General features: G+C 46.0%; 2 protein-coding genes and 1 long non-coding RNA gene across 3 annotated transcripts; all 3 read right to left on the bottom strand.

Annotated features, from left to right (window-relative positions):
• Positions 1-1,023: 1,023 nt before the first annotated feature.
• tnnt2a (troponin T type 2a (cardiac)) lies at positions 1,024-8,030 on the bottom strand. Its single transcript, XM_023834080.2, has 12 exons — positions 7,968-8,030; positions 7,234-7,272; positions 6,482-6,511; positions 6,103-6,124; positions 5,965-6,028; positions 5,407-5,523; positions 5,008-5,085; positions 4,646-4,753; positions 4,461-4,570; positions 4,199-4,289; positions 3,703-3,743; positions 1,024-1,314 (listed from the first exon to the last, which is right to left on the bottom strand). Exons 5-12 carry the CDS (start codon positions 6,019-6,021, stop codon positions 1,281-1,283), a joined length of 636 nt encoding a protein of 211 aa, XP_023689848.2. The 5' UTR covers positions 6,022-6,028; positions 6,103-6,124; positions 6,482-6,511; positions 7,234-7,272; positions 7,968-8,030; the 3' UTR covers positions 1,024-1,280.
• A 2,410-nt stretch (positions 8,031-10,440) lies between these two features.
• On the bottom strand, positions 10,441-11,338 carry LOC140579745 (uncharacterized). Its single transcript, XR_011983620.1, has 2 exons — positions 11,202-11,338; positions 10,441-10,483 (listed from the first exon to the last, which is right to left on the bottom strand). It is a non-coding gene; the product is annotated as an uncharacterized lncRNA (long non-coding RNA).
• A 1,099-nt stretch (positions 11,339-12,437) lies between these two features.
• lad1 (ladinin) lies at positions 12,438-23,158 on the bottom strand. The gene is made up of 13 exons (XM_023834077.2): positions 22,819-23,158; positions 20,623-20,757; positions 19,650-19,902; positions 19,247-19,311; positions 18,889-19,033; positions 18,412-18,510; positions 18,203-18,252; positions 17,328-17,370; positions 17,108-17,151; positions 16,490-16,556; positions 15,742-15,870; positions 13,464-13,562; positions 12,438-12,713 (listed from the first exon to the last, which is right to left on the bottom strand). Exons 1-13 carry the CDS (start codon positions 22,854-22,856, stop codon positions 12,708-12,710), a joined length of 1,173 nt encoding a protein of 390 aa, XP_023689845.2. The 5' UTR covers positions 22,857-23,158; the 3' UTR covers positions 12,438-12,707.
• Positions 23,159-25,182: the final 2,024 nt, after the last annotated feature.

Below are 25,182 nucleotides of genomic sequence, written 5' to 3'. Positions count from 1 at the left end.
AAACTAAGTATTTTTTCCTCCTTATTTTCTTGAGTTAAGAGTGCTGACTTTCGTGACCTTTAATTGTTAACTTGACTTCTATTTTAAGCCAAAGAAAAAAGAATCTAGTGGCAACATATTTGGTGCTTTGTTGAGGAGACACTTAAGAAAGGGTATGTTTTTACACGGTAAGCGATGTGGGATATTTGTTCATGCCCAGTGAATGTCTGGGTGTGTCCCACTGAGGACGATTCAAGTCTAATCGTGTCTCATCAAGTTTCCCCCCTACATAAGTACCATGGTCTTAGCTTCGGGAAACACCCAGTGTGCTTCACAGGAGGGCGGGACTCCTGAACACCTGCCCAATCACGGTGCTGCACTCTTGCTATCTGCTCTGTCTGCGTTTAGCTCTTGCAGTTCACCCAGACTAAACTGAGACTGAGTTTTAAACTGCGGTATGGGAGGAAATGTAGAAGTTTGGCATGATAGCGGACTTTGTGTTTCAGGAGACCTCAGCAGCTGCCGCCGAACACAACGACCGCAAACCGCAGGCTCCCAGTTTCTGGTTACGTTTTAACCACATGCGGATGTCCACTCCCCATAAAGGCAACAGTCATATGGGGTTGGTGACCCATTCACCTCTCTGGCTGGAATTGGAAGGTTGCTGGTTTGAATCCCAAGCTTGGCAGAGTAGCTACATCCTTGTTGGCCTCTTAACCCCCTGAAAAATGCCCCAGGGGGGCTGGATGGACGGCTGACCCTACAGTCAGACCCCAAGCTTCAGTCTCACCTCTATGTGTGTCTGTGTCTTTAAAAAGGAGAGCATGATGGGATATGTGAAAAAAAACACATTCCTGTGTACTTGTAATTGTACCAATGGCAAATAAAGCTTCATTTAAAATTTCAGCCAGTCTGATGTTCTCTACCTCCACCACGTTCAGCCCCATGGCGTTCTACTGCTTGAGTAGCTTTAGATGTTCTAACGGCTGATGACAATGTTCAGCAGTAAAAGCTGATGGGTATTTAGAAGCAGGGAACATGCTGTTTATCTGTCGTAACTTTTTACATCATCCGGAAATTACTGTTGAGCAGTATAACAGAATAAGACACTATTGCTGTAGGCCTAAACAGAGATTGTGATTGTGATTTGCTCGTACATGTTCGGCCACTTTGGGGATTTTATTTTCCAGGAAGATGTTTCTGGAGTGAAAACACAACATCCTGTACATGGGGGAGCTGGGGGGGGGGGGGGCGTTGGAAGTGTCCTCATCCTCCTTCGGCGTCTCTGCACCCCCTCGATTCTACTTCCTCAGTCCTCTCTTAGTTCTTTTGGAGCTGAAGGCAGGGGAACAAGAAAAAGGGAAAATGGCAGCGCGTTAGCGGCTGAGCCGAGTCCAGGCCGCGTGCGGGACCCGGCGAGACCTTCTGCCAGGCATAACCTCATGCTCATGAACGGGAGAAGCCTGCCAGGCCGAGAGTATCTGAGCGGGTTCCTGAACCCAAAACGGTACAAGGTGATAATTATAATCATTATTAAACGGTCTAAAATTGCTGTCTAACTACTGCTGTCTTTGCTGATCTTTATCATTGGTAATAGATGGATAATTGACTAATTTATGGTATAAAGTAACGCTGTAATTATACAAAGCTGTGGGATTATAAGAGTGGCTTTAATGCCACCCTCTCGCATGTCCTGCTCTGTGACGCCATGGACTGTATGCCGCGTCTGGCTTCCTTATGCCACACGCCAGCTCCTCTTAGCATCCGCTGGCGATGGCCGACCACGCTGCAGCGACGTCTGCCCACCTACCGCGGCTCTGATTCACACGCAGAGAATGCCGGCCGCCACCGCTGACGGGAGCCATGACCCCCTGACATTCTAGCCGTCATCGGCTGAAGGCGCCATTCCTGGAGAGGGGCGATGACCCCCCTCCACCCCCCTCAATTGTTTTCCGATCCAGAATTGCAGCATGTCACTGAAAGAATGCATCGCCCCCCCCACTCCGGGACCACATGTGGACCATTAGCTGATTAGCCGCCACAGTGTTTTCACCACCATTCGAACCTCGCATTTGCGTGGGGGCCCCTGTTGGCCACAAAGAGTCACTACACCAAACATTAAATAAACACTGCTAACAAGCTAGCGAGCTACGATCTTTTGACCCTACTTGCTAGTTATATGCAACCATGAAGCTATCGTGGATTTTTTAGAGCTTCCCATGCAGCTCTCCCACAGAGAGGCAACGCCTCTGCCCACACCCAGTCCTGCCAGACATGGGTGCCAGTCCTGCTGGAGTAATCAAAGGTTGTGTAACACTGGCACATCACACGCCAGGGCATGTACGATGAAACAGTGGCATCAAAAAACAGCTCACGATTAAAACCAGGCAGGATGCAGATAGAAAGTCTAGGGAAGCCTTAAAGTGTCGAAGAACATTCTGGATTTGGCCAAGCCTTGGCGCCGCGTATAGCGATATTGCTAACGACCCCGTGGCTCTCCGGTGCAGCTGCCGCGTCCATCACTCCGCCGGTACTCGAAGCCTGAAGATGCCCCTTAGAGAGACCTCTATTTAACTCGCGCCTTTGTGTCCACCGTCCTGGAGGGGTCTTATTTACCCCACCCCCGTCTGAAGGTCATTCGACAGCTGGGGGTGAAAAGTAGCAGCTTGCAGATCAGCGGGAGGGGAAAGTTCATGAAAGATCACACAGGGTGAGACATTTTTCCAGGTAGTGGGACGTGGAATCTTTTTGTTTTTATTTTAAGGCTACGTTTGAACTTGAATGTTCCTCTACAGGTTTACCAACAGTCAAAATGTATTTCAGAGACTGCCCCCAGGGGAGGATCATCGCTATCCTAGGCTATAGCCCAGGGCTCCGGCAAACACCAGGGCCTCACCCGGCCTTGGGAAAAACGGAACAGTGAGTCAATTCAGCACCACAAGAGTGTCCATGGTCATGTCAGCCTGGGGCCCCCAGATAAGTGAATCTGCCCATACCCCCCCCCCCCCACATGGGCAAAGTGTCACCCTGTCCTTTTCCACCGTTCAGACATCCGACACCTCTGCATTAAACTTTTTCACAGACGCATAACTTTGTCCCTCATTGTCCCCCAATCGTGAACACACTGTCCTTCCACACCACTCCGAAGACCCAAAGCACTGGTACTGGAATGTCGGACCCAGTGCCTGTACCACAGTCCTTGAGGTTCCTGCTATAGGGCTCACTGTTTATATGCTTTCAATTCCTCATGACTGAATCACTTATATGCAAAGTGGGTGTGACTGGTAATAAAACAGCATTTGTATAGTATATTTGGTTTAAGGAAATGGAAAATACCCAATATCAACATTCCTCTGGCATTGCTCATCCTGGGACCCTCACAGGAGGCTGTGGGGGGCAGAGTGTGCCTGTGATTGGATGGTCGCTAGTTTGAATCCCAGGGCCAGTAGACTGATGCCGCCATTGGGCCCTTGAACAAGGCCCCCACCCCCCAACTGCAGGGGTGCTGCATGCTGGCTGACCCTGTGCTGTGACCCCCAAGCTTGACCTCACCTGCATGTGTGTCTGTGTGTCTCATAGAGAGCAAGATGAGGTGGGTGAAAAGAGAATTTCCCCATGAGGATGAATGAAGTGTCACTGTTACATTCTATGTCGCATTTGTGAAATCTAGCAGGAGCTTGGCTGGTTTGCTACATGTGAGAATGTCGTTGTGATGTCACTCACGTCTTCTGGTGGTCACTCACACGGTTCCTGAGGACATTGATCTAAAAAGAATAAAATGAATAAATGTAAGACGGCGACGATCACAGAGCTCTGATTATTTATCTGTGCTTTTTATTTTCTCTTTAAGCCCCCAAAACACATCAGCAGAGTGTTACCACCGAACACTTCAGAGAAGGGATGGGCAGTTTTTTTTTCTCCATTTTTTTGGAATGTTTTTTTCTGGAATTAAGGGTTCTTTGTTGTTGAGCTGACTTGGCATTGATAAGGAAACCGACCAAGCAAGGATGTTGACTTTTGGACAACCATGTTTGAAAAGCTGAAGTTGTCAAAAAAGATTCACAAACCCTAAGGTGACAACAGCAAAGGCGGCTGGGTGTTGTCACATGATCCAGAGACCCATCTGGAGTGCATTTCTCTCCTCTAGTTCAGGAATGGACGCATATCTCCACAAAGCATGAGTGGTTTCTGTAAACAGGTGGATGGATATGCCGCTTACTTCGTATTTCTGCCGCGCAAACTTGTACTGCAACTCGAACTTCTCAGCCTCCAACTGGTATATCCACTTGAACAGTTCGTTGGCCTTCTCCCTGTGGAGAAATCAAGAGCAATGTATGATGGGAATAAGTGATGGCACAGCTGTCTGTGTAAGTCCCACTGTGTTGGTGAATAAATTCAGCCTTTGCATGTGATGAGATTATCCTGTCCCTTGGGGACGCCCCCCCCCCCCCCAATTAACTATGAAAGGAGAACAAACACACCGGAGCTTATCTTCACCCATGTGGTCAACGCTGAGCGCCTTGCGTCTGTCGCTGAGGATCTTCTTCTTCTTCTCCCGCTCGGTCTGCTTCTTGCCGCTCCGCCTGTCCGTCTGTGTGGTCAGAGATCTCGGTCAGCCCAGTCACACGCCGCTTGTCGGCACGTCTATCCCCGAAGATGACTCGACCTTCTGCATGTAGCCGCCAAAATGTAGGCTTGTCAAAGTCTTCTTCTTTTTCGCATCATCCTCGGCCTTCTTTTTGGCCTCCTCCTCCTCTTTCCTGGCCTTCTCCTCCTGAAACGTGACCACAGGTATGATCCATCTACTCTTCACACTGGGGTTTGGAACATTGTGCGAAAACTGGACAATCCTTGAAGTCAAATCAAGTCAAGTCAAATGGACAATAAAGCCCACGTGACTTGACTGGAAGGCTCATTCAGATTTCACACCGTTAGTGAATTTAAGAGGAATTCGTTTTTTTCCCCACCATGGGAAGCTCTGTGAATAGATGCACCCCTCGAGGACGATCATTAGCGAAGGAGACCCACCTCTAGGCGTTTCTGCCGCTCCTTCTCCCTCTCGCTGCGGATCCTATGCTGCTCAGCTCGCTCAGACCTGCGTGTTTCCTGCCGACAGCAAAATGGACTACAGAAGTTCAACTTCACTGCAAACAATTAGCTTAATCCTGGAATTTGTTGACTTTTACCCTTGGTGACTTTTTGTGACTTTTTGATCTTTCACAGAGATCTGATCTCCTTCTCAGCACCTACTGGTTTGAAAACTCAAACGCACGACAACTCCCCCAGCCAAAGCTGATCATTCACCATTACACTTCCTGTTCCTAACAGGAAATACCAGATACTGTCCTACAGGGACACATCAGTCAGGAAGGACTTTATTCAGTGGGGAGAGGGATGGGAGCAGATCCAAAGGGCAGAGCCACTTACGATCCTATCCTTCAGGCTGATCAGCTCCTCCTCCTCCTTCTTGCGGCTCTCAAAGTGAACCTCGATCAGGGTCTGCAGCTCGTTCAGGTCCTTCTCCATCCGCTTGCGGTGGATGTCCTGTTGGGACGAGTGGACGAGTTCAACAAGCAGACAATCAAAATGAATGCTAAAGATAAGATACGATAATATAAGATAAGATAAGATAAGATAACATAACATAACATTACATAACATAACATAACATAACATAACATAACATAACAAAACATAACACGTATTTCCTTGTTATATCTATATCATCTTCCCTTTGTATACTGTCATATTTCTATTCATCTGTATATATTTGAAATACAGCTGGTTAGATGGTTATACTCAATGAGAACAATAAAACAACTTTATTTTTGTTTTAGAATCAATATGCCTCCTATTACATTCTAGATTCTATTTGAAAAGCAAGGACTTTCTAAACCAATTACATTAAAATATTATGCGTTGATATGAATGTAAGATTCTGGGTTTCCGGGTCTTTTTAATGGTGCTTGTTTCATTTTCACTCACATCAAAGTCAACTTTCTCTCCATCTGGGATCTTCGGAGGTACCAGGTTAGGCAACATGAACGGCCTGAAAGACAGCAGAAGGCCATTAGCATCGCTGCACACCAGACACGGGTCTCGCTAACCAGCCAGGTGACTTACTTTGGCTTGGGTTTCGTCTCCTCTGTTGCACCAATGAAAAGAAAACAGGAAGAAGTTTAATATATCAGCTTTCATCAAGAGATTCAAATCCTCACACTCCTCACTGGTAATGTTTTCACTAATACAATTTGTTTATTTGTGTGTAAAATCAGGATACTTCTGTAAATTTATCTTAAAGCTTCCCCATCCGGTCCTCTGGGACCCAGTCGGTCCATGATTTCCCTCCCAACCGAGCTGGGAGGGAGCAAAAGTGGGGAGTCTGTTGGTCTCTGGGGACCAGATCTGGAATCACTGCCCGAAAGTGTAAATATTACAGCTTCCTCAAAGTTCAGACAGTCTCGGGGTTACATAGGAGATCTTCGTGATAAGCCTTCATCACCTCCTCCATCTTCTGCTTCTTCCCCAGCGCCTGGAACCAAACGGACAGTGTTGCCTGAAAGTCTGCCATGTGCAGTGATGCCCAACACTTATCGAGCGTGAACCCAAAATAGAAAGCTGATAGTACAAGGAGGACCCTGCAACATTGCCACGTTGACCAAAAAAGGCCTGGCATTTGAGGAATCTTTATACGCAAGGGCATATTGTTCACCCCGCGAAGTACACTCAGCATCTGTGACTACGCCCACCCACCCCAAAGCCTGTTCATCCCAGAAGCAAACACTTAAAAAGCCCCCCCCCCAAGATGATCCAGAAACTAGATAAATATCCAGTGAGTACAGTTAGGAGATGATAGCTAGCTGGCTGGTTAGCAGAACATGCTACATCAGCATCTCCTAAAAAAGGAACGTGTTTATTTAATATTTCTGTAGTGACTGTTTGCGGCCAACAGGGGGCCCCCAACCCTCAGGGGCCCCAAGCCATCACTGCCAATAGCAAGGATAATAGTCTGAGGATCTTGGGAAACAAATGGGATATGAGTCCACCATTGAAATTACTGTTCCAAATGTCAAACAACAAAAAGAACCGGAACAGAACTATAAAAATAAAAGGCAAGTTCACCCAGAAGTCACTCTGGCAGTGAAATCCTTTTCACTTCTTGTGAATAATAACATCAAGTGTGGTGTCTTTGCTGGTCTTGAAGCTAATGTTAGACTGGGCTAGTGTCTCGGGGGGAGATGACTGTGGGCTCACCTTCTCCGTGTGCTCCATCGTCAGCATCTCCTTCAGCATCTGGGCCAGGAGCATCGTGAAAGTGACATCAGAAAGCATGCACACACACTGAATGGCCAGAAGATGTTAGCCAGGTGGCTGTGACTGGGCTACGTGGTCGGTTACACAATCCTTTGTGAAATGCTGCCACAAAACGTGTGGAAAATGAAAAATGTCATATGCAGTGCGTTAACCACAGCTGTCTCCTTCACTGGCGGATAATATTAGCTATCCTCTGGCTCGGGGGCTTTTTCATTCCGGTGCTGGGAAGTGTGTGCAATCTGAAAAGCGTAATGATGGCGATTAGGCAGCGCTGCGCCTGGCAGCAACACAGTTAAAGGCGATGACAAGTCCCGGGCTGCCCGGCTGCCAGCTGTGCGGGGAAGTGATATACGGGCAGCACTTCAGATACGGGGGTGACTCACAGCCGCTATCGCAGCCGAGTCTCATTCCAAACGTGCGTGTCCGTGTGTGTGTCCGTGTGTGTGTCCGTGTGTGTTTGCCAAACATAGACAGAGACCGATAAAGGGAGAGAGTGAGAGAAAGCGACAGCGCGGATAAACAGTGTCCACGCCTCTAAACCGATGTCTGCCTGTGCAGTTAGTGTGAAGCAGAGTCAAATCACTGGGGCTCCCCTTGCAGAAAAATCCATCCTTGCCTTCAGAATTCACCCTTCATGCTGCTATAGTGACGCAGGCATGCAGCAAACGATCTACCTTCACCCTCCGGAGCTTCTTCTTCCTCCTCCTCCTCCTCTTGCACAACCTCGTCTGCCTCTTCTGCACAGCGCCCGCGGTTAGGGAGCATAGCAGCCCGCAAAGCAATTCCAGGCAACATGGCCGACAGGTTACCCAAAACAGAACACCTCTCGTTAGTACTGGTTAGGCAATCGGTTATTAATGATGATGTCACACCATTTGTGGATTCAGCGATTCATGCTTGGAGTCTGAAATGTATCATCAAATGTACTATAAACCCCCATGAGTATTACCATAGACCCCATGAAGATTACCACATACCCCCTGAGGATTACTATAGACTCCCTGAGAATTACCATAGACCTCCTTGAAGAATAGTATAGACCCCCTTGAGGATTAGCAAAGAACCCCTGAGGATTAGCATCTATAGACCCCCTGGGAGTTAATACAGACTTCCATCCATGTGTACTCTACCAGCCAGGCTCTAAGTGCCAAAGGCCTCTCCAAGCAGCGTGTCACCCATGAAGGAAAGTCGTACGATGGAGAGGAACCCGACTGGCTGACCCACCCGATGGAGACACGTGTGGGCCAGTTTAATGGGCTGATGATGGAGTACACCCAGACTGAACATCTGTTACAGGATGCCCTGTGCTATGAACAGACAATTTCTTTTGAACTTTTAAAAGCAATGCAGTCAGGAGAATTATACTCAAGGATACAGTTAATGGATACAAGAACTCCTGAGAAACAGGCAGTATTAATCCATTTTAAAAAACAGGCTTGATTAGAAATTTATTTAGCAACCCACTTTTCTCCAAAGTGATTAATGATTATCACCCCTTCCAGGAAATACGCAGCAACATGGGAGTCAACAAGTGAGAATCAGAGAACCATCAGCCAGAACCTGTTGGGATTAAGGGTCTTTCTCAAGGGCCCCAGTGGTGACATCACTCTGTCAGCCAGGGGATTTAAACCCATGACCTTCCAATCACCAGTACACTGCGTATGGTGATACTTTTACTCCAGAATGACACTACATTACAGACTATACATGGCATCTCTTATTCACGTTCATGGTACTTAGGTTAGCATTTAAAGCCTGCCAAAACAGTTTAACCGCTCTTAACTAAGAAAAATATTTTTTCAGTGTTTTCATGTGAAAGAACAGGTTGGGTTAAACGCGGCCCAAACGCTCCAGGGCTCATTTTAATTGGAGACAGAAATAGTGGTAGGTCTGTTCAGGCATTTTCTGCATGCCTTTGCCTCAGACAATGTTAAGCCGTATCATCGTGGGTGGTGCCTGTGGTGGTGGGGGGGGGGGGGGGGTAGGCGAAGCAGTGGCAGTCGGAGCGGCCTGCCTTCCCGCTAGAGGACGGCAGGGTACCTGCATCCCCACATCTACAAGTCATGGTGACTTTATGCTGGATGCAAACTGCTGCACAAATTGGCGCAGTACAAAAACCACAGACGGGAGCAGTGTAGACTGGTATGTGGGCTTGCCAACTTTGGTCAGCTGGCTGGAGTGGATTTTCAATTCGAGACAAGTCTGCACACACATGCACATGCATTTATATGTATGCAACAGTTTTATTACCTTGTCTGCAGGGTTTGCAAACTACCCCAATGCTTTTGATGTGGCTAACTGTAGGTTTGTAATGGAATAATATAGATTTGCCTTAAGATTTCTTGCGTGAGTGTCATGCCAGATGGGTGAGAATTGGCAACAATGAATAGGAGGTGAGGCAGGGTGGGTCCACTCTGTTGACGGACTGCTCGGTGATTTGCATGTGTAATTATCCCACATTAACAGCGAACTTCCACTGCCGGTATTTTGCATAATCTGCGATAAAAGGCAATGGCGCGGATTTCCCTTGTTCATGCTCATAGCTGCAGTCGCGTACAGAAAGCGCGATCAGTGTTACAGTTTGCGGCACGTACCTCATTAAAGCAGACAGCGTTTAATATTTATATTTCTCAAACCTGTTAGTCACACCAAATACACAGTTTGCCCATAATAATGCTGCAAGCGGCTTAATGCAAAGCGGACTCGTCTGCCTCTATGCAGCATTAATCAGATGGATTTTTCCTTGTATTAACTGCTATATGAACAATGAACAATTCATGTTCGTTCTGTTTCTACTAGAAAACCAGAAGCATATTTATATAAGCAAGTATATGTACAGAGTGTAAATAAGTGCAGTGTTTTGTTATAAATGATTTTTAAATTGTATTATATATACGCATATAACAGTGATTTCATTACTTACCACCCTGTTCCCTGAAAAGAGAACAATAATGAATAAAACAATAAAGCATTTAAGATGTGCATTTGTACTGAAATAAACGGAATAAACAAGTAAAATGTATTTTCCTGAACTTGCCGTTATATAAGATGTCATTATTGCTAATGAAATCTGGCTCATGCACTCTTTTGATCACTGAGTAGATATTCAGTAGGTTATTTGGTCCTGAGGACAAACACTTACTCGTATTCTTCCACTTCCTCGTTATCGGACATGTTTAAGTTCCGGTCCCTGAAATTTGCGAGACAAAAAACGGGTTTTGGATGAGTTTGGCAGTAATAACTTTTCTGATGCATTGTTTCTGCGTTTGATATGTTAGTCTCTACCGTCAAGTAACCATTATCATGAATTTATTATTTATTCAGTAATATGAATGCGATTATTTACATTAAATATATGATAATTTAGCCTATAGTTATTTTCTACCAAATCGGTTATAATATTGATAAGGCTAATAACTGGTAACGGACTGTTTACTGTAATAGGGTGAATATTGTTAAAATGGGACACTTTCTGAAAAATTGCTTTGATGGAAAAATCATCTCCATGTCTTGAATCTCAACTTGATACCATTCTAAATACATTAATGCTATATATTGAACCCTACAGTATATAGAAGACAAAATAAACTATTACCAAACACATATATTAACTGCAAAGTTAATATATCCCATAATATGTCCCGTTTTGCCAAGTGTCCCGTTTTCACAATGCTCATCCTGTAGCAGCTCCAAATTCATTAAAAAACTAATTACAAATATTAACAGTGTGCTTTATAAATCCATTCGTGTCCAGATGTGGTTTATGATAATGTGATTCCCAGTTAGGTTTTGCGCTGTAGTACTAAACATTATTACGGTAATTTCCTAGTCAAATTGAGGTTTTCCTCCCAAGTAGTTTCAACTTTTTCCTCCTTATTTAAAATGAGCACTTGAGTACTCGGTCCTACCTGTGTGGGTGAAGGGGTCACGTCACGAAAAACCAGTGGAACCAGTGTGTGGAGTCCGTCTTCCCCTCGAAGCCTTTAAATTGGCCAGAGGTCACGTGACCGCCTTGATCGCACCGGGCAGGGAGAGCCGAACCAGCCATGACAACAGTGCAGAGATTGGGGGGGGGGGGCAGAGTGCTTCTTTTGTGTTTATTTTTAACCCCAGCAGTTTGATTGTGTAGCCTTGTATATCTGTTCCCAAAAAAGGCCCTTCAGTTTGAAAAAAGGGGGCGGGACCACAGGGGTCAGGGGATATTATCTGCAAGTACGGGGCAGTACTGACACAGCACAGGACATCTATCAGTACCTCTTTGTCCTAGACTCCAGTGAGTCGCCGATTGCCCCCTCGCCAGAGTGGGGCAGTACTGACACAGCACAGGACATCTATCAGTACCTCTTTGTCCTAGACTCCAGTGAGTCGCCGATTGCCCCCTCGCCAGAGTGGGGCAGTACTGACACAGCACAGGACATCTATCAGTACCTCTTTGTCCTAGACTCCAGTGAGTCGTTGATTGCCCCCTCGCCAGAGTGGGGCAGTACTGACACAGCACAGGACATCTATCAGTACCTCTTTGTCCTAGACTCCAGTGAGTCGTTGATTGCCCCCTCGCCAGAGTGGGGCAGTACTGACACAGCACAGGACATCTATCAGTACCTCTTTGTCCTAGACTCCAGTGAGTCGTTGATTGCCCCCTCGCCAGAGTGGGGCAGTACTGACACAGCACAGTACATCTATCAGTACCTCTTTGTCCTAGACTCCAGTGAGTCGTTGATTGCCCCCTCGCCAGAGTGGGGCAGTACTGACACAGCACAGGACATCTATCAGTACCTTTATCACTCTCCTCTGATCTTTGATCACCTCACTTACATGCTCACCCTCATGACCATGCCAGCAGGGGGAGATGTATTGGAAGACCACAGCTAGCTAGCTGGTTAGCAGAACATGCTGCTTCAGCATCTCCATGTTCACTTAATATTTAGTGTAGTGATTGGGGGTCTTACACAAACACGTGGTTCGGATGGTGGCTAAAATCGCTGCTGCACGCAGGAACCAAGAAGTATTTCAACTGCAGGCCCATATAACCTATTAAATGCCAGACAATTACATAAAAACAGAATGCAGCACCAATTCACTTTTCCACATGCAATGATACCGAAGTAATTTTCACCAGACACTGGAACTGAAGCCAAAACATATACAGAAAAAATATTTTATTAGTTCTCGCCCATTGTGAAGAATCTTTGAATCTGTTAGCATGTATTTATATTGGAGGAATGGCGACTGGTCAAAATATCCCTGTAAATTATATCATCCAACTAGCTAATTCAAAAATTTCATCAATTGCTGCAAGATTTCACAGGTTAATTATTAATATTATCCTGATACAGATATAAGAAAAATAACACAGAATAAAAGTCAGACGTCTCGTCGTCCCAAGCGTGGCATCTGGTTTCATTATTGTCTCCTCAGGACTGTAACAGGAAAAAACACACGGATTTCAGCACAAACACTGGGATTTCTGCACACCCAGGACAGGTATGGCAGCAACATCAAGGACCCCCACCGCCGTGAAGATGGCGAGACGTGACCGAAACACGCCCAGCCCGCACCACACCCTTCTCAGGTTCACATTACCCAGCCGTGAGTCACACAGCTGCCCTTATGCAACGTCTGTTTTTAAACACTGTCTCAGGTCCCTGCAAGCAGAGCGCCTGTGATGGCTTCTGACACTGTTCACTTTCATTTTTAACAATTAATTTTTATATTTTAAGTCTGTTCTTACCCAGAATGCAAACTGCTGATAGAGATCTATGATTCAGGGAAGGGCACAAAGGAAGGTCTCTCACGGTTTGACATGACATTGTTAACTATAATGGGGTTTCCTAACCTTTTTTTAACCTCAGAACCCCCCCCCCCCCCTTATGAATAAAGTGCTATTTGCCATTTGTACAGGCAGAAAACAGATACATTGGAACCTGATAGTTTTCACACATCCCATCATGCTCTGCTTTTTAAAGTCATACACGCACATATAAGAGGTGAGAGTGAAGCTGGGGGTCGGAGTACAGGGTCAGCCGCCCATCCAGCACCCCTGAAAAATTCCGGGGAGGGGGGGGGGGGTTACCCACAACTTCTCCATAGTTCTGCCGGTTTGCAAAGCAGCTTGAGCATGTGGAACTTTAACCCGCAAAGGGTCTGAGTGGAGGGTGCGGTGGGCACACCTGCGGGCGTCTTGGATCCTGAGCCTTGCCGTTCTGCGCCTCCTCCTCCCTCCTCTGCCAGAGCTGCCGCTTGCTGGCCACTGTCACGTTAAACCGGTGCTGCGGAAACCAACGTCAGGTCAAAGGTCAAAGCAGCTATACTGTCATCTTCAGCTACATGACCCATGGGTCAGACACTGAGAGGAAATATCGATCCTGTTTGTCAGAATGAAAAGTAACGAATATAATATGAATGTTGAGACATATAAATATAATACAATAAGACACAGACATAAGAAATAGCCAACTAACTGAAGTAGAAAGATTGTGCAGATTCCCAATGGAACTGGAAGAGCAGGATGTGCAGTAATAAACAGATTTTATTTTTTGGAGTTTTTGGAATTATTAATGCAGAGTCATTAGTCCTTGTAACAGAGCTGGTCTTAGACTGGGAGGGGCCAGACTGTTCAGCGGGGCCAAAATGAAAATTATCTGGCAGTCCGGGCAATTTTGTCCCCCAACAGGTGAAAATGGCACGATGGGGCAAGCTGATCAAGGTGCCGATCCGGATGACCTTCTGCGTGGCTGTGACCTTGGGGAGAACAAACTACAGCCTAAACACGCGAACGTGATCGATCATTCATCACGGCCGGGGCAACGTCTGAGTGCTGAAATTGGCTGTGGAGCATTTTACGAATAAGATTAATCAAGTTCCCTGACAGAAGAGACAGTGTTACGATACCGTTTGATACAGATGGATATCTGCTGTCATTTTGTTCCAGGACAATTTCCCAAACAATAGGCTGTGTCTTACTACCAAAGTAAACAGATGATTCAGTGACAGGTAAGGCTGAGAAATGACACCTTTTCCCATACAATCCAGCTGAATAACATCAGCGTGCTAGCAAGGGCAGGATTTTCCATATACCGCCCATGACTTTTCCAGAATTGATTCATGTACTGTACATGCCGCTGGCACGGTTGGGGATCCGCTTCAAACGCACTGTCTTCATGCTCCGTTACATGCTGAGTCAGACCATAGCTGAGGTGTGTACACTTTGTAGGATCTGCACACACATTCTTTCATTTGTCTTCGTTCTGGTGGGGATTTTCCCAGTGTGACACATGGGCGACAATCTCAAAAGAGGATGCTTGCAATCCAATACCGTCATCTCCCGGTTTATCAGCTTTGGTCAGCTGGCTGGTGTGAGATTTTTAATTCGAGACAAGTCTGCATGGAGCTTACCTCTCATTTTTTGGTATGTCTAGCACAGTCGGAGAGTACTTTTTTCAGCCAGGGAAACACATTTCACTGTATGTTGTACCAGCTATAACTACATGTGACAAATACAGAATCTTGAATCTTGAATATTCATTTAAATGCATGCAACAGATTTATTACCTGTAAATAGTCTGTAGGGTTTGCAAACTACCCCAATGCTTTTGATGTACTTAATTTTAGGTTTATAATGGAATAATACAGGCTTGCTGTAAGATTTATGGCGTGAGTGTGAGAGTCACAAAGTGTGAGCGTCACGACAGATGCGTGAGAGTTGGCGACCCTGTATCTGTGTAGCTAACCGGTCATCTATAAATCAAAAACATGCTTTCTCATTTCAGGCACCGGCACAGGAACGGCCTCATTAAATTTAGCATCTGGTTAATGAACATTATTTGTTGCTGTTCTTGGAAGATGACATCATTTAGCATCGTAGCCACTAATCGTTTTCGGCAGCTAGCCCTAGAAATATAACATCAAAGTCAACACTGCGGCCCTGGTTCATGACTGTAGTGGGAGCATAAATAAGCCCACCTGGTTCCACTTTGTTATTACTTGGTGGGATAATGGAATGTTACATTTAAACACCTTCTAATCCTTCAGTTTTAAACCAAACCTTCTGTTCTAGGCAGGTATAAATCAAGGTGTTTAATGCACAGCTTGTAACGTTGCTGTTTGTAGTTTGTCTGACCCTTGAACTCTTTTGCACTCCTCATGGTCTACATTCTCTACAACTAGAATAATAAATACAGCACTGACACCTAGAGGAATGAATGTACTACTGCGACCATTCATCCATCTTTCAGCCACTTATTCTGTATTTATTGACACTAGAGGGCACTGTTGTCCACATCAGATGAGAACTTCAGTAGCGCTAACGCCTGATGCTATCAAGACAAACGTTGTTGTGCGACATAAAAATAATTGTACTACCTTAAATTTATACAGTGCGTTTCAAAACCCAAAAATGCTAGCAATCATCATTGTTGTAAAATGTTAGCATACATCATCCCGGTTTACCTGGGTGCCCCTATCTGGCTCGGCCCTCTCCTGTTGCTCCTTCTCAAAGATCTCACGCTTCCTCGACACCTCGTCTGATGAGTACGGGCTCTGCTGCGTGGCCGTGGGGGATCTGATCTTCTCTGATTTCTGGAGACAGGTTCATGCGGAGTCAGCTGGGCGGGCACTGTGTGACTAACTGCATACAACTGCATATAACTGCATTGGTTTCATGTTGGGTAAGCAGAAAGGCTTGCAAACACCAATGCCATCAAAGCACCACGTCAGTGGTTAGAAACGCTATTCAGAAAGGCTTATTCGAGACTCTCTATAATATATTTCAGGAGGTGCACAAATTGCTGGGAAATGATCATAGTGTTATGCTGGAACTCGCAGTTATGCAACAGGTATTTGAGAGCTTTGGTCTTAGAGCTTAAGAGATGTTTCTGTTTTCTGACCCATCTAGGCCCGACGTGCAGGTTCTGTTTGACTCAACTAATTATTGATCAGTTATTACGCGCGAAGTTGTCACAGAGAGCCTCACAGTGATTGCGAAAAGTCATCCCCCTAATTATGCCCAAATTAAGTTTCCTGAGCAATTCGCCGTATTTTCTGCCCCATTAAATGGTGCTCTCTGTTCAGAAAAAGGGCTCAAAGCGTGGAGCAAAGGAGACGGAGAGCACCATCTAGTGGAGCAAATAGTTAATGAAGCTTCATTTGGTCATCACTCAGACTGGGTCCCCTAATGCCGCTACTGGAGCGTACTCACCTGTGCAGCCAATGCCAGCTTCTCCATGGTTTCCTGAATGCTGCGGGAGGAGATCCTCTGTCTTGAGCTGTGAGGAGCGTAGCACAGTTAGCATCTCTGCCTTGAGCTGTGAGGAGCGTAGCACAGTTAGCATCTCTGCCTTGAGCTGTGAGGAGCGTAGCACAGTTAGCGTCTCTGCCTTGAGCTGTGAGGAGCGTAGCACAGTTAGCACCACTGCCTTGAGCTGTGAGGAGCGTAGCACATTTAGCATCTCTGCCTTGAGCTGTGAGGAGCGTAGCACAGTTAGCATCTCTGCCTTGAGCTGTGAGGAGCGTAGCACAGTTAGCATCTCTGCCTTGAGCTGTGAGGAGCGTAGCACAGTTAGCATCTCTGCCTTGAGCTGTGAGGAGCGTAGCACAGTTAGCGTCTCTGCCTTGAGCTGTCAGGACTGTAGCTCAGTTAGTGTCTCACATAGCAGACTTAGAGTCTCTCATAAGGCAACTCACCAGATTCCTCAACCTGCCTTTTTGTGACAACATCTATCTCTGACTTATGAGGTATCACTGGCTATATGATGACCAAGGATGAGCAAAACTTTTCTACATATACAATAAGTGCTGTACAGCTTCTGCAACTCACTTCCTTAGAAACGGCGATTGCTTATCCTCTTCATCATTTGGGGCCTGCAGAAACAGTCAGCATGAGTGATTGGACATCCTTACATCAGCCACATGAGGGTGGTACAGATCAAATCATTGTGATGAGCACATTCCTTTGAAATCGGCAAAAAAGTGAGTACAGTTGCATGCTCTAGGTGCCAGTTTATGAAAACTAAACCATGGACACTCAGTCATCTTACCTTGGCAGCTTCAATGTTATTAGAAGAAATTCTGAAACTTGCACTGTTAAAAGAAGAACAGCAGGCAGAGGGGATTACAGATTCTGAAGGACAGGTACGACTGGTCACAAAACCCAACAGGATATGGAGAATGGTCATACATCCCAACCGGACCAGAAGAATGGTCATACATCCCAACCGGACCTGAGGGACGGTCATATATCCCAACTGGACCTGAGTGACGGTCATACATCCCAACTGGACCTGAGGGACGGTCATATATCCCAACTGGACCTGAGTGACGGTCATACATCCCAACTGGACCTGAGTGACGGTCATACATCCCAACCGGACCAGAGGGACGGTCATACATCCCAACTGGACCTGAGTGACGGTCATACATCCCAACCGGACCTGAGGGACGGTCATATATCCCAACTTGACCTGAGTGACGGTCATACATCCCAACCAGACCTGAGTGACGGTCATATATCCAAACTGGACCTGAGTGACGGTCATATATCCAAACTGGACCTGAGTGACAGTCATACATCCCAACCGGACCAGAGGGACGGTCTTACATCCTAACCAGACCTGAGTGACGGTCATACATCCCAACCGGACCTGAGTGACGGTCATATATCCAAACTGGACCTGAGTGACGGTCATACATCCCAACTGAACCAGAAGGACAGTCATCTTAGAAGACCTGTGAATGAATCATATGCCCCATATTCCAGATGTATAACAATTCTACCACCAAAACTGTGTACATGTGTTCAGTAGATTCTGAATATTCATAAAGTATATTGATCACATTTTCAGAATTTGAACACATTGTTACTTTCCAAGTACTCATGTCCAGAAGCTCATGTTCAGAAAAAAATCTTTCTTACCTTCTCTGAAAAGGAAGACTTTTCTCTTTCTCTTCTTTTTTTCTCATCACCTTCAAAGTAAAAGGGCTTGGAATCAGGTACCACCAGTGTAACAGAAGTAGCAATGACTGTGATGTGTAATTGTCACTGTTAATAATGTAACTGTGACATGGATGATGCAGGGATGTGTCCTTCTATAGTGTGTAGTGCTGCTTTGCCCACAGAGTTACCCTGAAGGACCAGGCCCGGTAGTTCTGCCTCTTGAATGGATTCTGCTCCTTTCCCCTTGGGCTGGTGACACCTTTTGATGGAGAGTCATTCTCACACTCCTGTGCAAATCACACACAACTCAAGTCAAACATGAAGTCTGGCTCTTTGCTTGGGTTTATGCTGAACCTTTCCTCAGTTGAAGCAACAATATTATCAGCAAATCACATATGGGCACAACCATGGGTGCTGTGTAGATTAATCATGCTGGGTAATAAGATAGAGCCTACAGTTTTATTGGTTATTTGGATTACATAGATACCCTGTAATATGATATATTAAGAATCTTTCTGTACTATTTCACACAGTCTAAGTTCTCAAAGAGCAATCACGTTTCAAGAAGTAGGATGATGTGCACACGTTTCCTGAGAATGGGCCAAAATGAGAGCTCTGACCCAGACACCACTGGGTGAGGAGACTTTGCGGTCACAGAAGTTCACCTGTGCATCTCCATTCTTCCTGACAGTGGTAGAAGGTTGGTCTGGGGACACTGCCCTGAAGAAGCCGGTTGGACTCATGGGAGAACTCAGGCTGCTTCCACCAGGGGGCGATGTGGGGCCCTTATCAAAGGATATGGAGAGAGAGCTGAAGGATACAAAACATTAGGATATGTCAGTTCTGGGCCAAGCAGTTCTCTTTCTCATATGTCAGATTTGGTACCCAAATGTGGTACCCAGTATATCGCACATATTAACTGTCCTACAAGTACCCAATAGCTGGCATTTATGAGTTAATCTCACTAACGTGCATAAACACCTGCATGTGTATGTGTGTCAGATTGCAGGTGTTTGCAGTCACCTCACAAACTTGCGTGAGGATTCTTTTGGGGTTCCCGGCTCCGCATCCAGTTTTTTATTCCCTCCCTGTAACAAAAAAAGAGCATCAAAGAAAACAGGCAACAACAATGACTCAATCTAAGACTTAACATGCACCCCCCCCCCCCCCCCCCACAGCCCCATTCAGTTAATGGCCATCTTTGTTAATGATTGACGGCCTCACTCAGTGTGGGGTAACAAGCGAGTGCAGCATAAACACGTCTGGCACAGGGGGGCTTTTTTCCCGCAAAGAGGAGAACCAGCAGCGCTGGACAAAACCCAAGAGGAACGTTTCAGCCCCCAGAACAATTCGAAGGGTTCCATCAGTAAAACACATTATTATAGATTAAAGTTGCCTCCACGCCGACCACATGCATATCACTGACCTGATTCTTCACGGTGCTGTCAGCAGAGATGTCCACTGGGGCTGTTTCTTGGCTCTGAACCCTTTCTGACATCTCCCCGCCCACTCGGGCCTCCTGCCAGCTGGCCTGAGTGACCTCGTCCTGTCCGGCCTCCTGCAGGCGCTGCTGCCTCAGCACCTCCTCCTGCCGCTTCCTCCGCCGCTGGTCTCGAACCTGCAGCATCTCCATGAAGTCCACCTGAGCCTGATCCGCTGCATCCTGGCCGTCCTGGGTGCTGCATGCAAGGTCACGTGGACACGTACATCACGGAGTCGGCCCGCACACGCACCTGCACCCGCACACGCACCCGCATGACCAGGGCATGAAGATGACACGCACATGTAGAAATATCCATGTGTACGCAAACATATAAACATGCATGTACACTGGCCTGGATTAACCATATGGGCATTTGGGCAGTGCCCAGGGGCACCACGTCCTCAGTAGGCATCAAGCAGGGCGAAACCCCCATAAGCCCAACCCCCCCGGTCACATTCACAAATGTCTCATAACAAAATAACGCAATGTAATATCTGATATATTTAATATGATTGCATATTGTTCTGTTAATAAGGTGCTCACTGAAAAGCCTGTGTAATATGTATAACGATCTTCGTATGTTAGATGCATTTCTGTATTTTGTGAACCACCAATCAGCTCCGCTTCCTTCTGATGTGACGTCACGTGTGCTGCTGCCCATTGGCACTTAGAACACTTAATCCGGCCCTGCATTTACAAGCGGGCACACTCAGCCACTACAAGTTACTACGTGTCCTTATACTAATTCCTGTGATGAACTATCAGGTAAAGTTACATTGATAAGCGCCACACTCTCATCCTTAGATGATGTCTGTAAAAATCACCGACATTGAACGCACACGGCATACTTCTTGTGACACTCCTTGTGCTGCTTCACGAGCAATTCCCGCGTGAAATCGGACCAGGCCGACCTCACCTGCCCACCGCCGTTGGAGCAGAGTCCTCCGTGGGGTCATCGTCGGGGTCCGTCGCATTGCTATGGCTCCGGTTCTTCCTCCGTCGCTCACGCTCCACCTCCTCCTCATCCTCCACTGTCCACTGGCGGGTCAGACTGCAGGCCACAGGGCTCTCTGTGTTACCATGGCTGCATTCTCACCTTTGTTGTTTTTAGCTTAGCATAGCCTGGCTAGCTGGGCCACGCCCCAAACCCAAACACGAGGCAGCTACGTTATTACGGGAAGGGGGGTGTGAATGGGCCAGAACGGGGCACGATGATCAGTTATGTGTAGAGTAACTGATATTTCTGTGGTTACTTAAAATATTAATTGAGATTATATGTAGAATATTAGTATATGTGAGGTGACACTGTACCTAAATTATATCTCGAGGACAGCTGCCGATGCTAGTGAAGGTTGTTGACGGGGGGGGGGGGGGGGGGGGGATACAAGGTTAGTTTGGCCCCTGTGGTCGGCCCAGGTAAGCCTACACATTAAAGCATCCCTACCTGGAGATACTCAGACTTAAGAGTCTTGTCAAGGGCCCGATCTCAAAATCATTCTGGTAACCCAGGGATTTGAACCAGTGACCTTCTGATCACAGGCACAGCATCCTATCCTGCTGAGCCCCACACCGCAAATAAGGGCCAGCAAAACAGCAGGAGGACAACGGAACCTTAGACTTTTGCGAGGGTGCTCCAACTCTCCTGAGATGCATAGATAACACAGCATTAAGGCCGGACAGCGTCAATTCCAGCACACAGAGGGTCAGGCCGTTTTATTAAAGCTCACCGCCATACTCAGCTATACCTTATCACTACTTTTCATTAAAGGAAACCGAAACTGTAAAATGCAGGACACAGAGTAACAGTCAGAGACACTTGAATGCATGGGTGTAAATTATGGGGAGGGTTGTAAACCCCCCCACAGTGATCAAAACCAGCCAATACAACCCCCTGGACCCTCTTAAATGGGTAGAGACCTCAACCCCCTAATGCTCAACCCAAAGTTATGCCCTTACTGAATGCTTGAAAGCCGGCCTGACTGCAGCACGGTGTTTTCACGGTCATTAAAACACACATCGGTATGGGTGAGTATGGCCGCTACAGCCTTTCTACGCAACATAATAAAACTGACACCGACGTCATAATTAAACGGCAAATTTAAGAGTAAGTTTTTTTTAAAATCTCATCTATATTCATAGGTAGCACGGTGGCACAGGGCTCGGGGGAGGGGGCTTAAATCCCCCCGAAGCACAGACACGCAGTTAGGTGAACTTGCGTTTCTAAATTGGCCGATAATACATGTCAACGTGTGTCCCAAGAATGGAGCCGCGTGCTGCCCAGGGTGTACCCCCACCTCTACGGATGGATACATATTCATATTTATGATACGTATATTATGACTTAGATCAGTGGTTTTCAACCTGTGGGCCGCGGCCCCCTAGTGGGCCGCGACGGTATTGCAGGGGGGCCGCCAATTATTATTAATAGAAATTGTAATATTGTTAATATAATAAAAAATGTCTAGTCAAAATCAAATAAATCATAATTTGATATATAATGAAATAAATTACCAGTTTATTCAATAAAGACAATTAACAGCCTTGCTTCCGAGTACTTAGTTAACCCGACACAAAAAGCGGGATCGTTTAAATTCTTTTGCAGTGGGCCGCGGAAACATATGTGTTTGGCTGTGTGGGCCGTGAGTTAAAAAAGGTTGGGAACCACTGACTTAGATCATGCAAACAGATCTGACTGCAAGTATAGTCTGAGTCCTGAATTTTGCCTTGAACAAATGCAATATATTTCCTTTCCAGTTAAAAAAATGTTTTGTAGATTATTATTATTATTATTTGAGTAGGCAGTAAATAGCAGCAGACGTATTGACTTTCGCAAGTGTGTTAGTTTAACAATTTCTTGCTCTTTTCAAGTCTCACAGTTATGGGCATATATAGTAATATTCCTGGTTTGAAAGCAAAAACACACTAGTGTACCTTCACTCTTCAGCTAGAAAACACCAGCTTCCTTATAATTAATGTAATTAAAATCGGGTCCAAACAGAGCCGCTGCGATCAGGCTGATCATCTCAGAGTGCATTAATGGTCAGTATTTCCCCCCCATGTCGGACCCCCACGTTTCACTTTCACTTCCCTTCTCACCTTGACGGACACTCACCTGGACAGAGCCGACCAGTTCTTCCGGCTGATAGACATGGCTGTCTGCCTTCTTCCAGGGGGGTATATCCAAGCGTAAACCTTTAATTAAAGGCTTATATCAGTGCTGTAGAGCAGCGGTTCGGACAGACTCTGCCGTTCATACCTCCAGCGCCGCGCGCACCTTTACCCCGCACCTGGGGGTGGTCACGTGACCCGCCTATCTATCCTTGTCTCGGCCGGTAGATCATTTATCTGTAGTTATAAGCATCTCATTTTATGGATCTAACTGCAATACAGCTCCGTCTAATATTTCTAACTGAACAAACTACAAGGTGTTTGTGAACATTTTAAAAATTAAGCTAACCTGACGTACAGCCATGGAACACAGAGTACAAAACGATTTCATAAGTCCCCGCCTTCTTGTTGCTTAACTTTTAACTGGCTTTAATTCATAGTAAAATTGCCCCGACCCCCAAACTTATAAAAGGGTGAAATGTAGGGGTTTATTAAAGTGTTATAACATAACAGTGGTGTTGTAGTTATTTTAACGGCGGTGTAGGAGTCCGTGTGTTTGTTCTTGAACGGCCACACCTTTACTATAAACTCCATATCGCCCTTTGACCATTTCCCATAATGACGCATATCATCCCGATTTGCATTGAAAATGAACATTTGACTACAATTTGATCATCTGCTTTTGCGAGAGAGACCTGTAGGCTATACCACAGTAAAGCGATCTGCGGCAAGATGCTCTAATAAAATAACGATTAATTAAATGAATTTTACACATTTGGTTCATATTTCCTGGTATTCCTATTGATCCTCATTCAGGACCAAATGCTCATAATAAATATCACGGTTTAGAACAAATACAATATATTTCCTTTCCAGTTAAAGACCTGAATACATTACATGAATAATAATAATAATAATAATATCCATTCATCCATCCATTTTCTGTAACCGCTTATCCTATTCAGGGTCGTGGAGGGTCTATTATTATTATTATTATTGTTGTTGTTGTTGTTATATTCACAATATGCTTGCTATGCTGAGGTAATTCAGTACCAGAGGCATGGTTTCTGGGTAAATGCCACTACGCCTGCAGCCTGTCGGTCTGCACACAGTGTGTGATGTTCCAGAGGTGAACTTCAGCGCTCGTCTTCATGAACCACCCTCATACGCATGTTTGCCTCCAGCACCATCCCAAACTGAACTCTGTCCCTTATCACGCTCACTGGACAGCAGGGGCTGTGGCTCTGAGGGCGAGGCCGTGTTTAACCACTGCGTTATTCATGCTGAAGAACGTTCACATTTTATTTCATTTAGGAGACGCTTTTGTTCAAAGTGACATACAAGTGAGGCAAATAGCACATTACAAACATACGGCTGTCAAGGAGTCAGCGAGGCGTAAGTGCAGCTAGGCTGAGCTTCCAGTGAATGCCCAGGTAATAGTGTAAGTGGTATAGGAGCAGGAGGTACACAACGTTGTTCAAACAAGCAAGGACAACATAAAAATGGTTGCTGGGAAAGTGCATTCTGGGAAAAAGCAACCGTGTGCAGAGCTGCACTGCGACTGAAGATTGGCGTGCTCCATTATGTGAAAGAGCCATGCTATTCCTGTGTGGCATTCAGGATGAATCATTCCCTTGTTGTGTGGAGGGGTGTGACCAGAGATAACCAAGAACTGACCTGCCAGAGTTTTCTGTTTATGGCATTCAAACCTGCCTGATGTTGGCAGGGATCCAGCTGTATGAAGGATCAGTGGGATTTAATTTGCCACCGAAGTTGACTAATTAAATGTCATTTTGCTGCAAGGTTGCATCATGTGATTGTAGTTGTTGAATGGAAAATAAGTTCCGTAGGAACCGTACGGAAGTCACCATCATGGAAGTGAGGTTCAGGACATCGGGGGTTTTATTGTAGCCAGATCTCATTGGCTGCCTCTTGGTCATGTGGTATCCAGCTTGGTCCACAGCTGGTCAGGGGAGAGCAGTAACTGGCCTGGTCCCCATTTGCATCAGCTGGCAGTGTCATATCTGATCTAAGAGGCGGGGTCAGATTGGTGACATCTCCACATGCAAATGCTTGGTGGCTGATGGTTGGCTGTCTGCAGCCAGCTGTCCCAGAGATGGTCACCATCACTCATTCGAAACGGAACAGTAGAGAGGATATGCATCTGAACTCGTCATAAAAAACTCGCCTTTTATTGGTTTCTGTTTGAAAGTTCAGGAAAGCAAATGATTCTGGTTGAATTGATATGGGTGGTTAAGGGGCCTGCTCAGGAACCCAGCGGGATCAGTCCTCAGGCCCTGGGATTCAAACCAGTAACCTTCTGATCACAGGCACTATATTCTAATCATTTGGGTTACACACCACTCTT

Source organism: Paramormyrops kingsleyae, chromosome 18, assembly GCF_048594095.1.
Source record: "Paramormyrops kingsleyae isolate MSU_618 chromosome 18, PKINGS_0.4, whole genome shotgun sequence".
Lineage (NCBI taxonomy): Eukaryota > Metazoa > Chordata > Actinopteri > Osteoglossiformes > Mormyridae > Paramormyrops > Paramormyrops kingsleyae.
The sequence above is the reverse complement of the archived record's forward strand: the minus strand, read 5'-3'. Positions and strand labels throughout refer to the sequence as shown.